Raw genomic sequence first — 14,439 nt, forward strand, 5'->3', positions numbered from 1 at the left:
ATTATTTGAATTTCATTATATCTATTGATTTGGGAGCATTTCATCTTTTTTATTGTTTTTCTGTCAATTTTCAAAACGAATAACCATCTAATTTGCGTCAGTGCTGATTATGTTTGTCCCTCAATAGAGGTCGGCAGCTGCGTCGGGGAAACAAATCAATGGGAAACCATCATAAACCTCCCCAGTACAATCTCCAGGATATGTGGGTGACATTCCACGCCTGCGAGAAACACTCATCATATCCAAACTTCTTTCTTTCTTTTCTTTTTTCTTCTCCCCTTTTTTTTTTTTTTTTTGTTTCTTTTCCCCCTTGCAGCTAGCTCTGCTGGTCAGTGGTAGATACCATTTAAAATCATATTTATTTTACCGACAGACATGTACAATTTTGGGCACATCACATTTTCAGACAGGGAGAGGACAAGGGTAAGAGAAGTGGGAAGGAATATTTTCTTTTTGTAGGAAAGAAGCGAAGAAAAGAATGACGAGGGAAAGAAAAAGAGGAAAAGTAGATCGGGATTGCAAATTGCTTACTATGTTTTTTTTTTAAATAATTTATGCAATTTTAAGCATTTATGTATAAATTTTTTAATAAGCCACCCTGGAGCAAAATAGCCATTAACATCCCAACGTCCTTCTGTCCAATGGGCTCTTGTGCAGGATCAATTTCCGAGAGTACTTTCCTTTTTTTTTTATGACATGATAAAATGCTTTTAAAGCAACTTACACAAATATGGAAATTTTTTCCCCTCCTCTTTTTTCCCCCTCTCTCTTTTTTTTTTTTTAAACAGCCTCTACTTATTCACCAGGGAGAGGCGAGTGAGTGAAAGTGTGTGTGTGTGTGCTGGGGAGGGTAGTTGGCAGAAGGATAGACCCAGCCCTAACTGGAATGGACCTGCCTGTCCTTCTAACAAGGGCATAAACTTTCATTAGCGATGCACACAGTCAAAGGCAATTTAGGGAAACGCGCTGTACAGAAAAGGAAAACCTCAGCGTTTTTACTCGGTGGCTCCTTGGCTCCGTCCAGGGGGCTCTATCCTTGAGCTCTGCTTACACTCTCCAACCAAAGTGACCCCACTGGCCATGGGGAAGGCAGGAGGGAACCAGGAGGAGGCTGGGGCTGCTCTGGGGGATGCGTGTACCCGGCCATGCCAGCAGCCCACACGCCCCGAGCTGGGCCAGGGAAGCCAGTCAATATTAATGTCTTGCTGGAACACACTGGTCCTGCAAGAGGCCCAGAGGTATCTGTTGCTTTGCCCACTGCAGAGCTTCCCCCTCCAAGGGGCCAGTCCTCCCCAAAGGCCTCTATTTTGGGTTCTGCACACTGACAAGGAGCTTGCAGCTGCTTGATGCCCCTTTGGGGCATTAGTTACAAGCTGGCTCTGCCCAGACCAGACAGATGTGTCGCTGCTGCTCCTGTTTCCACAGGATATACAGACCAGTTATTTTTGCAGCTGGGACATGTTTGGCCTCACACAGGAACCTGGAAAATACCATTCCTGAAGGGACGGCTCCTGCCACTGGCCCCATGAGCAGGCACAGCTCTGCGGAGGACGGATACGAGTGCATGGCTGGAGGGAGAGCAGGCCAACATGAGGGGCTTCGTGGGGTCTGAAAGTCATGACCACGTGTTGGAAATGAAACAAAACTGTATCTCCAGCTACCATTCTCTTGGCCCTTTGGCTTTGGGATTGAAGTTTATGCACCCTAAGCCAGCTGTACGTTATACATGCCCAAGCATGAGAATCCCTCTGCATGCCCCTATTATTTGCTCCAACATGAAGCCCTGACAGTGGTTTTTCTACAAGAGCAGATTTCTTTACCTTTTTGTATGACGTACACCCAGAGATAATACAGACCTATGAATTTAATCCTACTGACAGCAGGTCTGCACATTACTGGTACCTTTCACAGACCCCTGCACTCTCCCAGGCCTGTGCAGCCCCAGAGCAGGCTCAGCCCAGCACTGCAGTGCTGGCTGCTACAGAGCTGGGCATACACCTGCCCCATCTGCCATGTTTGTGGGTATTTGAACTAAAGCAGAGGGGAAAAAAAAAAAAAAAAAAATTCCAGGGGCAGCCAATGTTCAGCTGGAAAAACACAAAGTGCCGAGAACAGCAAACCCAATCAATAATAATCACAACCCCAGCAGCGGGTGAGGAAAGCATGAACTGTTTTGGCCTGCTCCCTGCATGCTCACCCACTTGGGAAAACACACACTCCCCAGAGGCCCATGATTTCATCCCCTCCCAGCCCACCCTACACTCATCCTCACCAAAGAGCTTTATGGAGTGCAAGGGAGCCCCCAGGCTCCCGCTTCTGAACAGAAACTTAGCAAAGAGGAGAGAGGGGCCCTGCACAGCGGAACTGGACTCCTGGCAATGAGCTGGCACCTGAGGAAGGTTCTTTCTCCCAGCAAAGTACTCCTTACACCCCACACCCTCCTAACCTCTTCTCCCCTCCAAAGTTTTGCCCTTTGTGTCCCCCTTCCCCTCCCAGTTGCTGGCCTTGGCCTTAAGGCGCTCTTCTTTTCCCCTCTTCTTTCCTCAAGTTCCCAGCACTATTCCACCTTTCTCCTTCCCAGCATCTCCTGCCAAAGCTCTTGTGCCCCAGCCTGCACCCCCACAGCTTCTTTACACCTCTCTCCCCTCATTCCCTGTGGACCCAACAGCCAGGTCTGGCAGAAAAAGCTGGGCTTCCCAGAGGACCAGCACTGCCAGAGACCAGTGACCAGCGTGGGGAGGGGGAACATGGAATTCTGTCAGGGAAAACATGGGAGCTCTCCCTTCTGGTCTCACATCACTCCTCACTCAGATCGTACAGATTTGGGGGATTTCACTGCAGCAGCAGAGGTCAGTAGGAGCTGAAGGTTTTCAGATCATATATATCACTCTATATGGCCTTGTCTATAATGAGTGCTAAATATAGCCAAGCCAAACCTGGAGGTGACTTCAGTGCTGTGGTGCAGTGACAGCAGCCACTGCACAAGCACTCTCCACTACCTCAAAGCAATGCAGATGTCAGAAGTCACAATCCAAAATCAAGGATGCCTGTGAATCCTCTGTTCTCCCACTGCCAAGAGTGTGAGCCAGGTTCTCTCCCTTCCTCTCAGGTCTCCATGAGTCCTCATTTTGAGGAGTCAAAATGAAGCATCATCTTCTTGCTCCAAGGTCCATTTTTTCCATGGGATGTTGGACCCCTCCTATCTATGACATGCCAGCATCTGTGTCAGCACAGCTACTTAAAAACTTAACCAGTGGAAGAAGCTCTGAATAGAAAGGGAAAGTCTCTTGTGTGGGTCAGAATAATTAGACTGAGCTCAAATTGGCTATAGGCATCTGCTGCTGTGTCTGAGCAAAATCAAGCCATGCTGCTTCCATCAGCATCTCTCCGCTGTTGGCCTCAGCCCGCAGAACTGAAGGGATCGCATACTGCCTTGTACAGGGCATCTCTGGGAACAAGACTTGCCTCAACTGAAGCCATAAAGCCTCCTTATCCAGATATCATTAAAGCCAAGAGAAAAGAGGCCAGACAGAGAGATTGAGATGAGCCATTTCCCCAACAAACTTGCTTCCCTTTTTCATTCGCTCCTTTCTTTTTTTTCCCCTTTAACTGTCATTAAAATAACAAGTTTCTGTTACAGTCTAAACATTCCCACATTGTATAAAGGGTTATGTTACACTAGAGTCACTGCCGGGCCCAGTGTTTGCACAGAAACCTCACTGCAGGTCCCCCCTCCTGACGAAGTGACTTATTAAAGTTTAAACAGTAATTAACAGAACAATAAAAATAAAGGGATGTTTGGGGAGTCGTAGTGCACACAGGGTTTTTGGCAGTGCCAGCACTTTTCAGTGCCCTGTGCTGGCAGAAAAAACGGCTGCAAAACCAGTGGGAGAGATCGTGTGCTGGAAGGCAGGAAGTGGCCGCAGCAAGGCCAAGGTACAATCCCAGCCCCAGTGCGAGGGTGTAGAGAGCAGCAGGATGCAAGGAAAGGGTTTGAGGGACTGGGGAAAGGATGCTGAAGGGTCACCTGGCAGAAGGCTGATCAGATTCAGTGGTCACCGCCAGCCCTGCCCTCCATGTGCACATCAGACAGCATCAAGAACCTCTGCTGCCTGTTCTCCCATCCTGCTGAGATGGCCTGGACAAGCCCGCAAAATCTGTGTTTGGGGAATTGTGTCTCAGAAGCCAGAGCCAGGTTTTGGGGAAGTGGCTTCTCTATTTTAAAAGAGTAGTAGAGCGGAAAAAGCAACCGCAGAGCAAACCCCTGAGAAAAATCTTGCCATAGAGAGAGCTTCCACAAGAGATTTCAAAAGCAGCTCCCTTGCCTGGGAACTTTAAAAACAGACAGAAGACATCTTGTCTGATGTCTGCAGGTGTGAGCTGCAGATCCAACAGCATGGTAGTAGTTCTGGGGTCATTCCCTCCTGAAATGCAGCCAGAGCCAGGATCACAGGATCAATCCCTAAATTCTTGCCAGAGCCAGAACTTTCCCAACCCATGTGAAGTTGGCTAATCAGAGCTCCCTTTACAGAAGAAAACCTGCTTTTCCTCTGTTTTGTTCCTATTCCCAGTAGCTTGGCTTGCCCAGGATGAGCTCTAGAGCATGTGGGTAGAGTTTAAGCTTAGGTTGCCAGCCCTCCCTGTTACCCAACATGCAGCAACGCAGAAAGATCTCATCTGAAGATATTTTTGGTGCCTATTGTAGCTATTCTCAAATGTTTGCCTCAGTAGCTCACAGTGCTAGCAGGCTCCAGCCCTGATGTGTGACTCAGTACACACAGCATTGTGCAGTCCCATGTTTGCTAAATCTCTTCCAGTACAATTGCTCAGTTTGCAAATAAAATGACAGCTCCATGAGGGTGTATCTCCTGCGCAGAGGGAACTCAGGGAGTGCTGCCTTGAGCCTCTCCCAAATCTAGGACTTGGATCCTGGTCTGTCTGGGGAGCAGTGTGGATCTGACCTGACCTGGGGACTGCCCTACTGCTGTGAGGATGTACATGGAGACACCCAGCACCAGCCCACAGCCTCCCTTCCCTCTGCTGGAGTGCAGGAGGAGGAAACGTCAGTAGACAGCTCCAGAAGTCCCAGTATTGCACCAGTACAAGTCACCCACGTGAGGACACTGGGACCCAGCGTGCCTGCTGGAGGATCCTTCTTGGAGGATAACTCCCATTGTGAGGTGGGCTTGGCAGTGTCGGGTTAATGGTTGGATTTGATGACCTTAAAGGTCTTTTCCAACCTAAAGAATTCTATGATGTTTTGAATTCAGCCCAGACTTTCAAGGTGCTGGTTTATTAAGCCATGAGGAAGCCTGCACCAGCCACAACAGTCTTGCAAACAAGTGCCAGGGTGGAGGGCTGGCATGCCAGGGTCCAGAATTAATGAAACCAAGACCCTGTCAGCCTTGGTGATTCTACTGCATTTGGGTGTGATAAACTTGCACGGGGCTCCACAGAGAACATGAGATGGAAGCAAGGGAGAAGGGGGATGTCCTTTCACTTTACACCTGTGTTTTAACTGGGCCCCAGCAGCTGAGTTGTGTGACACAAGACTCTCCCTGCCTCCCTTGCTGCCTTGTCCCATTCAGCAACCCCTTCCCTGCTCAGGATGTCTCCACAGAAGCCTTCCTGAATCCTAGTGAGGTCCTTGGGTCCCACTGCCAGGGAAGTAAATGGGATGTGACAGATACGTCTTCATTGACAGCCTTGTCTGGCCAGCAACACTGTGTTCTCTTATCCCCAAACCTTCTATTGCAACACCTTTTTTTTTTTTCTCTGTGGCTTTTCTACCTCCCTGGGAAATTAAGTGCAACTGGCTTGTTCAGACTTGCCCTAGAGACAGTTTCCAAAGTAAGCCCCTGAATCCACTGCAAGCCAAGCAGCGCAACCTCTGCCTGAAACCCCTGATCAGCTGAGCTGCTGGCTCTGGCTTTTTCTTCCTTTTGCTGCCCCAAGCCAGCTGGATGCACAGGAACAGCAGCTGGGATTCAGCACTGGAGCAGGCTGCTGTGTGAGGGTCTGCAGTTCACAGGAAAGGCAAGTATAGGTGTCTGTCTTCTGACTCACTCCTGAGGTCTCTCTGCACATTCCCAAGGTTTCTTTGAACTGATGTTAGCTGAGCTGCCAGTCCCTTTCTGGAGGACTCTCCTCACTGAGGATGGGCAGCTCATCTCCAGACACTCAGCCCAGTGCCTCAGCTGTTTCCGACTTGCTGGGCTTGATCTCTCTCTGACTGATCTTATGCTCATGTCACTCTGCTCAGCTCAGGAGAATCATTTCCCAGCTGACACCACATCAGTGACAGGAGGGAGCTTATGCCTTTCCACTGCCACTCACACTAAACGGAGAGAAAAAGAAACACCACCCAAATCTGAACTTTTCATCCCATTCACCCAACTACGGGATGTTTCTCAACTCCTGGCTGTGCTGGAGTCAGGGTCTCCAGACTCCTTTGCAGTGAGAGTGGCAGTGCTTGAGAGGGGAGAGGTGTTGAACAAGTACAAGCAGGTGCAAATAGAACAACAGAAGGTGCCCCCAGGTCAGCACTCACATGCATTTTCCTCGGCCATGTCTGAGGAGACTTGGAGTCAGAACAGAGCACAGCTTTGCATGGGGGTCTCAAACATGTTCACAATGCAGAAAGACTGTCCTGTGCACTTCCTTTTCCAACACGTCGTTCAGGATGTCTCTACAGCAATGCCAGTAACTGCCTGTAGGGAATGTTATGTTAGAAGATTATCTAATGCACTCTTAATCATCTGGTCTTGCAATCTACAGTGGGAAATCAGGGCAGCCAGCATGGTATGACCCTTCTTCCAGACACCACTGAGTTCAGATACCATTATCAGTGGTAGCCTGGTCCATGTCCCAGAACTTAAGCTCTCTTTTGGTTAACAGGCCATGAAATTATTTAGACTATTCTTCATGTTACATTTTGTTATATTTGTAATTAACACAGAAGATCAGCAGTGCCACTTTCTGTATTTTGCTGAATACAGGGGAGACAGTGCTTAGAAGCACTTAGTCTTAACCTAACTCTGTCTTGTTAGGTTTAGGGGAAGCCAACTCTTCAGAGCAGACCTGTCCCACAAGGAAAGTGTTGGGTATTGCCAGAGACCGTAATCCATATATGTCTGAAATATGATATGGGAACCAGCACCCTAAAATCTGGTCTTACCTCCTTTCTTTGGAAGGGACTTTTAAACAAAAGAAAACAGTCTGCCAGCACACTCAGTGTTCGGCGCCATCTTCAATCAGGGAAGCCTAATTATACCCATTATACTGATGAGGAAGCACTGGCACAAAGCTATGCATTCGCATGGCTACAGATACAAAGCAAATCAGTGGCAAAGCTGGAATTAAACCCAAGAATCATGGTGATGAGCTCATCACCCACCTCAGCACAGCCCCATGCGGCTGGTCATGACCAGTCCTACCCATGTCCTGCAGGTTACAGAGCTGGTGTGGAGCCCTCCACATATCTGCTTAACAGCTAGAAGTTTCAATCCCCGTGCTGAGACGGTTTGGGGTGCTCTGGGACACTCAGGGACTGGTCACATCAGCTGGCCACAAGGACCAGTCACTCAGTTCACTGTATGAGACAGACTGGTGGGCTGCAGAGACCCAACAGCCAGAACATCAGGTCTGAGCTACTAAGAGACCCTGCAACCACAGAGACCAGGCAGGGATGAATCATCTGCTCCTTCTGAAGCAGCTTAATCAACTCCCCTGCATGTGGATCCTCACAGCAGGTCCAGCCTGAGCCCTCTACATATTATTGATTCCCTGGGACATAAAGCCCAGAGATTGTCCTTGGCACCAGGGTCCAGCACTTGCCCTGCACTCTCCCTGCCAGGTGCTAGGTGCTCTGGTCTAAGAAAGGCTGCAGAATCCCTCGGGACTGAGAGTCATTACATAAACAATACAGTAGGATCATGGGCTGTAATTGTAAAAGCGCCAGAGGTCTTGGCACCAGAGTCTGCCTCAGCAAAGGCCTCTATATGGAGACCCAAACAAAACAAACAAAAGCCCAAATTCTCTTGGTGCTTAATGAATAATAATAAATAATAAATAATAACCGTAAGAGCCAACCTAGCAAGACAGATGTGAGGCACCAGGGCAGCTCTGAGGAAACACCAGCCCTACAGTAGTCACCCTCCTTCCCCAGTTTCCAGTATGCTGAGCTCAGGTCACAGGGTTCTTGCAGGGTTAGGCCCAGGGGGAAGCCTGGGATTTCTGTCAGGAATATGCACACCCCCACCCACCCAGTCAGATGTGTAGGAATTGCAGCCTCTGTATGTCCCTGGACTGGAATGTTCACCTGCTAAGTGAGCACACACCAGCTCATGCCCAGCTCTTTCTTATTGCAGATCTCTCTTTAAGAGCTAAAGGCAAAAAGAAGCAGATGGAGCTGAGCAAGGGAATCCCAGGTAGGTGTGAGTCCGGAGAAGCCTCTCCCCAGCATCATTACAGTCTGGACTCAGAGTCCCCCACCTGTTTTGTGCAAGCTGAGCTCCCGGCAGGACACCAGGATAGCTGCTTGGCAGGGACACTGGGCTGAAACAAAGGGCCTAATTTAAGTATTTTTATAACTCGGTGCTTGTGACAGTGGGTTTAGCAGTTGCCAGCCATCTGGAATAAAGAATTACAGCCACCTCCCCTAATCCTATATTGCCTAAACCCTAAAGCTGGTTATGGTGCAAGTATGAGGCAGCAGGTTGGGAGGAGACAGCAATGGGAAGGTGGGGGTGGAGAAGGGACCACAGGAAAATTGTCAAACTTATTTTTTTTTTCCTGCGAAGTGCTGGGTGGCCCCAGATATGTCAGAAGTATTTTTGCTAGGAATCAAGAGAAGACAGAGCGAACAAAAACGGGGGAGAGGGGAGACAAGGAGTCCTCCATGACCACACAGTCGCATGCACCACACACACACACGCACACAGAGGCTTACTGGTCTGCGCAGGGCTGTCAGGTAAATTAGATCTGAAAGCTGACAATTTCTGACCATATTTCCTTGATTATTTCAAACAAATGCACACCAGCCGCTGTAAGGAGATTAAAGTGACATAAACGTCCCGAGTGGGAGGAGGGAGGGCAGAGAATTCAGGTCACCCCCATCCGTCCCCCATTTGACAGCCGCTATATCGCTATCCAATCCAATAAAAAAATCCCCCCCTTTTGCTTTAATTAATTTTACAGCTAGCTTGCTTAATTACTTTCAATCAAAATCCTCCTGCCATCGCAAAATTAGAGATGGTTGAGCTCCATTAGCCTAAATTCTTCATTTCCATATAGAAAGAGGCTCCCTCAGCAAAGCCAACGGGGCTCCCTCCTATTCAAGCTGCCATCGGACAGATGCCTGTCCCTCTGTCTGTCTTCAGTTCCTTGGGAGAAGGAAGGTGGGGAGGATACAGTCTTGTTCCCACCTTCCCCTTACATAGAGCATCTCCTTGAAAGCCCTGGACACGGAGGCCTCTCTGCTCGCAGCAAAGCCCACAAGAGGTGAGGACAGCCTGCCCTCCCAGCCCTTCTACGGCCGTGCTGGAACGAGCTTTTCCATGGCTGCACGAGGGAGCTGGATGGCCCAGCCCTTCTGCTGCGCTCCCAGCACTGGGGACAGGATCTGGAAGGGACACTGCTCCCACTGAAGTTGGTTTGAGCACTGCCACTGTCACCCCACACAGGTGTGCAGGCACCACTGACTCGAGGTGATCTCTGTGGACACATGGAAAGGACATCAAGGGGACACAGGGGCAGATCATCTTACATTTGCCTGCTGTGGGTTCGGTACCTTCCTTTGGAGCATCTGGCACTGTGGGCCACAGACCTGTGACATTCCTGCAGCTGCCGTAGGCATCAGTAGCACCTCCCTCCTGCGAACAAATCCTGAACTGTCCCATTTTGGGGACAATGGAACCTCCTCTGAAGCACAGGGAGTGGCAGCAATAAGCCACATGGCACAGTAGAGGAGACAAGAGGAGACTGGGTGGAGAGGATGGATGCAGGAGGAAACCCTGGAAGGAGCTGGACACTGGGAGCAGAGGAGAACCAGCTCCTCTCAAAGGACTACAGGAACTGGAATTATCCAGACCATTCCATGCTTTCCTCCCGTTTTCTCCCATCTCCTATGGTCTCCTTTTCCACATCCCCAAACTAATTGCAGAGCAATGGTTCTACTGGAATTTTAGCTATGTTCTGTGTAGGTACCGAGCCCTGGGGACCAGCCAGAGGAGCCTGGCTCCTGTTCCCTTCTCCTGCCACCTGCCCAGGCCACACCTAACCTGGAGCTGCAGGAAGGTCACACCAGCACCCCAGCCTCCACGCTTTCCCACCCTTCAGAAAGCTCACAGGGATTCATAAGCACCAGAAGCTCAACTCCCCCCCAGCTCCAGGGAGGACAGGTCAAACCCCTCTTCTTTAGAACAAAATAAAGAAGAGACAAACACAGACCTATTTTGTTTATAAGCTTAAAACTGAATCCAATGGCGCATCTACCTGGGGATTTTAGATTAAATGGTTTAAGAAACTCAAATAGGCTTTTTAATCCAGTCAAATAAAAAGAGCCCCAAAGAAGCAAAGAATTCACCCTGCTGAGCCTCACGCCTATCCAGACAGCCAGGCATGAATGGCTTTCTTGCTCTCTGCCACTCCTCCCCACTCTGGCATGGGACAGAATGTATTTGCCAAAATCTGGAAGCTTAGGGTACACCCTGTTCAGGACTTGTGAAGACTTCACTTTCCCATGGACAATCCACTTCTATCACACTGTGTAACACCTTCTTCATCCTTTCTGTGTCCTTCTATGCTCTTCAGCTGGGCCTTTCTCCCTAACACCTGGCAATGTGAGTGCAGTGCCAGCCCTGGTTACATAACCAGAGTCCAAGAGATGACACCAAAACCCCTAATCCCCATTCAACACACATATATAGGCACTGTTTTTCATATGAACTACACTCCTCAATGCTTCACAAGAAAAGACAAGGAGCCATGTGCTCTTGAGATGCAGTGGGGACCAGCAGGATCTGCCAAGGGACGCAGCAGCCGGACAGTCAGCCCAGGTCTGATGGATGAAGACCAAACCTACATGGACTCAGGGAATGTGATGAACATCTGGAGCTGACTCCTGACAGACACCAGGATGCAAGGGGGCTCTATTCTCTGCTGGATAACCACCTCTCCAGGACTTCCAGCCTCCAGTATCACATCACACCAACTTCCCAACAGAAACGGTCCCCTCTGCCCCACTGCTGCTGTTTCACTCCGGAAACGCTCAGATCCAGCCTTCCCCTGAACATGCTCTGCAATAAAATTCCCGACTTGTGTCTCGCCTGCTCCAATGCTCAGAGCAGCCGGGACAATAGAACAGAGAGGCCCTAAATCCACCAGACTCACCCTAAATAGCAATGGCCCATAATTTTGCCTGACATTCAGGAGCTTGTTATTCTTTCCCCTCGTCGCCTGGCTGGAGCTGTTCAGACCCATCAGTGTTATTCTATGCATTAAATGGGAAAAAAACCAACTCAACAACAACCCGGAGAGTTTCCAAGCCTGCCCAGTGAGGGCTGAAGGGGCACTGTCCATAGCTGAGCCAGCGGTGGGAGGACAGGAGGAATCAATGCCTCAAACCCAGACCCATCCACTCTGCAGGGGAACAGCACGAGTGGGTCCTGCAGAGACCCCCAGCAGAAACACATACCCTTTTCTCTGCTTCCATCCCTACCTACCAAGGAAACTGTAATCTCTCCCAACCCTTCCAGTCTCCCACCTGGTGCCCAGGAAGGCTGCTGCCCACCCCTCCCCACCACCTGGCAGTGGGGAGCTTTAACCACGACAGTTTGGGGTTTGGGTTTTGGTTTTTTTTTCCAGGCTGGCTCCAGCTGATTAAGGACCTGCAACAGGATGTAGGGATTACAGCAAAACCTGGCTGCAGATCGGCTGGGGCACAGAGCCAAAGGAGAGAGCGAGGATTGCCCCCAGCCTGGCTGCCAAACCGGCACTCATCCTGCTGGGAGGCTGTGAGGGCTGGAGCTCTGTGCTGGAACAAGGCCCCTGCCCTCGCTGGCTCTGCTGGGGAATGGCCCGCAGCCCACGCTGACAAACATGCCCACATGAAGGGCAGGGCTGTGAGGACATGGGATCTGTGGCTTACGGGGCTCTCTGGAGAGAGGAAAATCCCTACAGCCTCGCTCTTTGTGCCCTCACCTCCGGCCAAACAGAAGTGCAAGGAGGCAGGTGCATCCCCACCTCCTGATTTGAGCAGCAGGAGCAGCCTGAGCTGGAGACGCCTCATGATTCCCTGGTATCTCTGCCAGAGTCTGCACCACATAGAGCTTCTAGTGCGTATCCCGGAATAACACACAGCAAAATACTCTGTGCTGAGTTTTTAATCCAGGAAGAAGTGGTCAGGGAAAGCAATAATCTCAGTTGGCACAAGGAGCACAGCAGGATCTTGCTTCTGGGGAAGCATCAAGAGCAGAATTAGCTTCAAGGAAACTCTGGGGGTTTTTTTTTCTTCTGTTAACACTGATCCCTGCCTGGACCAGCAGCAGCAGCAGCAGCTCCCAGCATCTTTCTAAAGTGCCTGTCACTGCAATATCCAACTGCTGATATCTCCTAGGGAACATCCCCCCAAGCTTGGGTTTTCCACATCCCCCTTAGATTGGAGCAAGAGGGACAGCAGCAATGGGAGCAGCCCTCCTGCTCTGACCCGAAGCTGTTAGCCTCGAGTCCTGTTTTAATCAGGTCTGGCAGAGCTGCTGCCTCGCTTCCCAGCCTGCCACCTCAGAGGGATAATTTGCCACCGCCTTCTCAGAGAGCTCTGTGGAAGTGCTTTGCAAAGCCGGAGTATGCCTCTCCTTCACGGCCAAACCCTCTGAGCTTCATGCTGGCACATGTCCCTCTCCTAGTGACCCCCAGGCTCTGTCTGTATAAAGGAGATCATGAAGATGCCAGGACTCGGTCCTCTTTTCCAAGCGCTGCCTGGCAAGATCTGGCAGTAAGAGGGGGAAGCTGCTTGGAGCAGCAGGAGGAGGTGGAAATCTGTTTCGCAGCAGCAGCACAGAGACTTCTTAGTGCTGCCCACCAGACTCATTGTAGCAGAGAAACTCTGGAGTCAGCTCCTGCTGAGCTGGGGCTGCAGGGGAAAGCAGGAGTTGATATTGCAGGCAGAGACCACTGGGATACCACTGAAAGCTGCTAAATATGACCAGGTTAGCACTTTAGTCTTTAATGGCAGGTCACCATTAATAAACCCAGGGCCCCAGGGTGCAGTACAGAGCCTCCCTCCCCCCTCCCCAAAATACTCATTTCATTAACTTCTCTGTGCGTGGCGCTCGGCACCTGCCAGAGGTTGGGCAGCCAGGAGAGCTAGCAAGGGTTAAGGACATCTTTTGGCAGAGCTAACTGCTCTTCAGACAGGACAGAGCAATGCAAGTCTGCACACCATCCCTCTCCTCCCCAATGCTGCCCTCTGCATCTCCTTCTCCCAGTTCACACTGGAGACCAGCCCACAGTTTTTGGTCCCACACGGACGGGGCAGCCTGGGAAGGCTCTGAGTGGGGAAGCACTGTCCCAAGCCCATGGCCAAGGAGCTGAGTGCTGCCAAAGGACAGCCAGAAACCATGGCCCCTAACCCCAAGTCCAGCACCAAGCCCCTCTGGCCTTCAGGAAGCACCTTCCCATCACCCTGCCTTGCTCTCCCCATCTCTGGAAAGATGACAACAGCACTGATAGCCACAGCAGGGAAGGGCAGAGGGGAGTTACTTGGGATCTAGGGAGGGAAGAAACACTAGTTAAATAAAGAGACTGTGCAAACAATAAAGGACAAATACTGCTCTCAGCCTGGAATGACCCATGGGATTGCCCCAGTATACAAAAGGGTGAACTTGCCCATTGCAAAATGTAAGCAGCAGAGAGGGAGCCAGCGCAGGGTGAGACTAATCTGTCTCCACACGTCCCACATTCTCTGTAGCCTCACAGATGCTCCCGCAGAGGCCTCTGGTCCCAGGCACGGAGGACAGATCACAAGGTGAGTGGCAAGTGGGAGGACGGAGTTTTGCTCCGCCTGCTTTCACTGTGACACCGACCATTTCCCAGAGGGATGGTGGGATGGAAGGAGGAACAAATATATGTTCCAGCTGCCAAAAATCCCATCCTGAGTCTCTATCGATCTGCCCTACTTGGCAACTGAAGCTGCAGCCACCGTCTGTGGTGCTTGATCAATAAGACCTGGGCAGACAGGGAGGGACAGGCCTTTTTATGGGAAGGCGGGTCTTTATGGGGAAGTATTTTGATTTTTAGAATGAGGGCAAAGTCAAGGAAGAGGAAATACTGGGACTGAAGCTGCACTTTAGTTTGAACTCATTTCAAATACCTGCTGAGCCATTTACACTGGGGACCTGGGGACCTCCTGCCCACGGGAGCTTCCCCAGTCTCTGTCCT

At 50.4% G+C, this 14,439-nt stretch overlaps 1 protein-coding gene across 7 annotated transcripts in view; it reads right to left on the bottom strand.

Moving 5' to 3' along the window:
- CASZ1 (castor zinc finger 1) overlaps positions 1-14,439 on the bottom strand; it is a 198,772-nt gene that overhangs the window by 59,934 nt on the left and 124,399 nt on the right. For 2 of the 7 annotated variants that reach the window (XM_039564076.1, XM_039564077.1), the window contains one exon: positions 6,551-6,710. The exons of the other annotated variants lie outside the window; for them this stretch is intronic. In XM_039564076.1, coding sequence (XP_039420010.1) covers positions 6,551-6,569 — 19 coding nt within the window. In that variant the 5' untranslated portion in view covers positions 6,570-6,710. The remainder of the gene's footprint in view (positions 1-6,550; positions 6,711-14,439) is intronic. 7 annotated transcript variants of the gene reach the window in all.

This window comes from Corvus cornix, chromosome 21, assembly GCF_000738735.6.
Source record: "Corvus cornix cornix isolate S_Up_H32 chromosome 21, ASM73873v5, whole genome shotgun sequence".
Taxonomy (NCBI): Eukaryota; Metazoa; Chordata; class Aves; order Passeriformes; family Corvidae; genus Corvus; species Corvus cornix.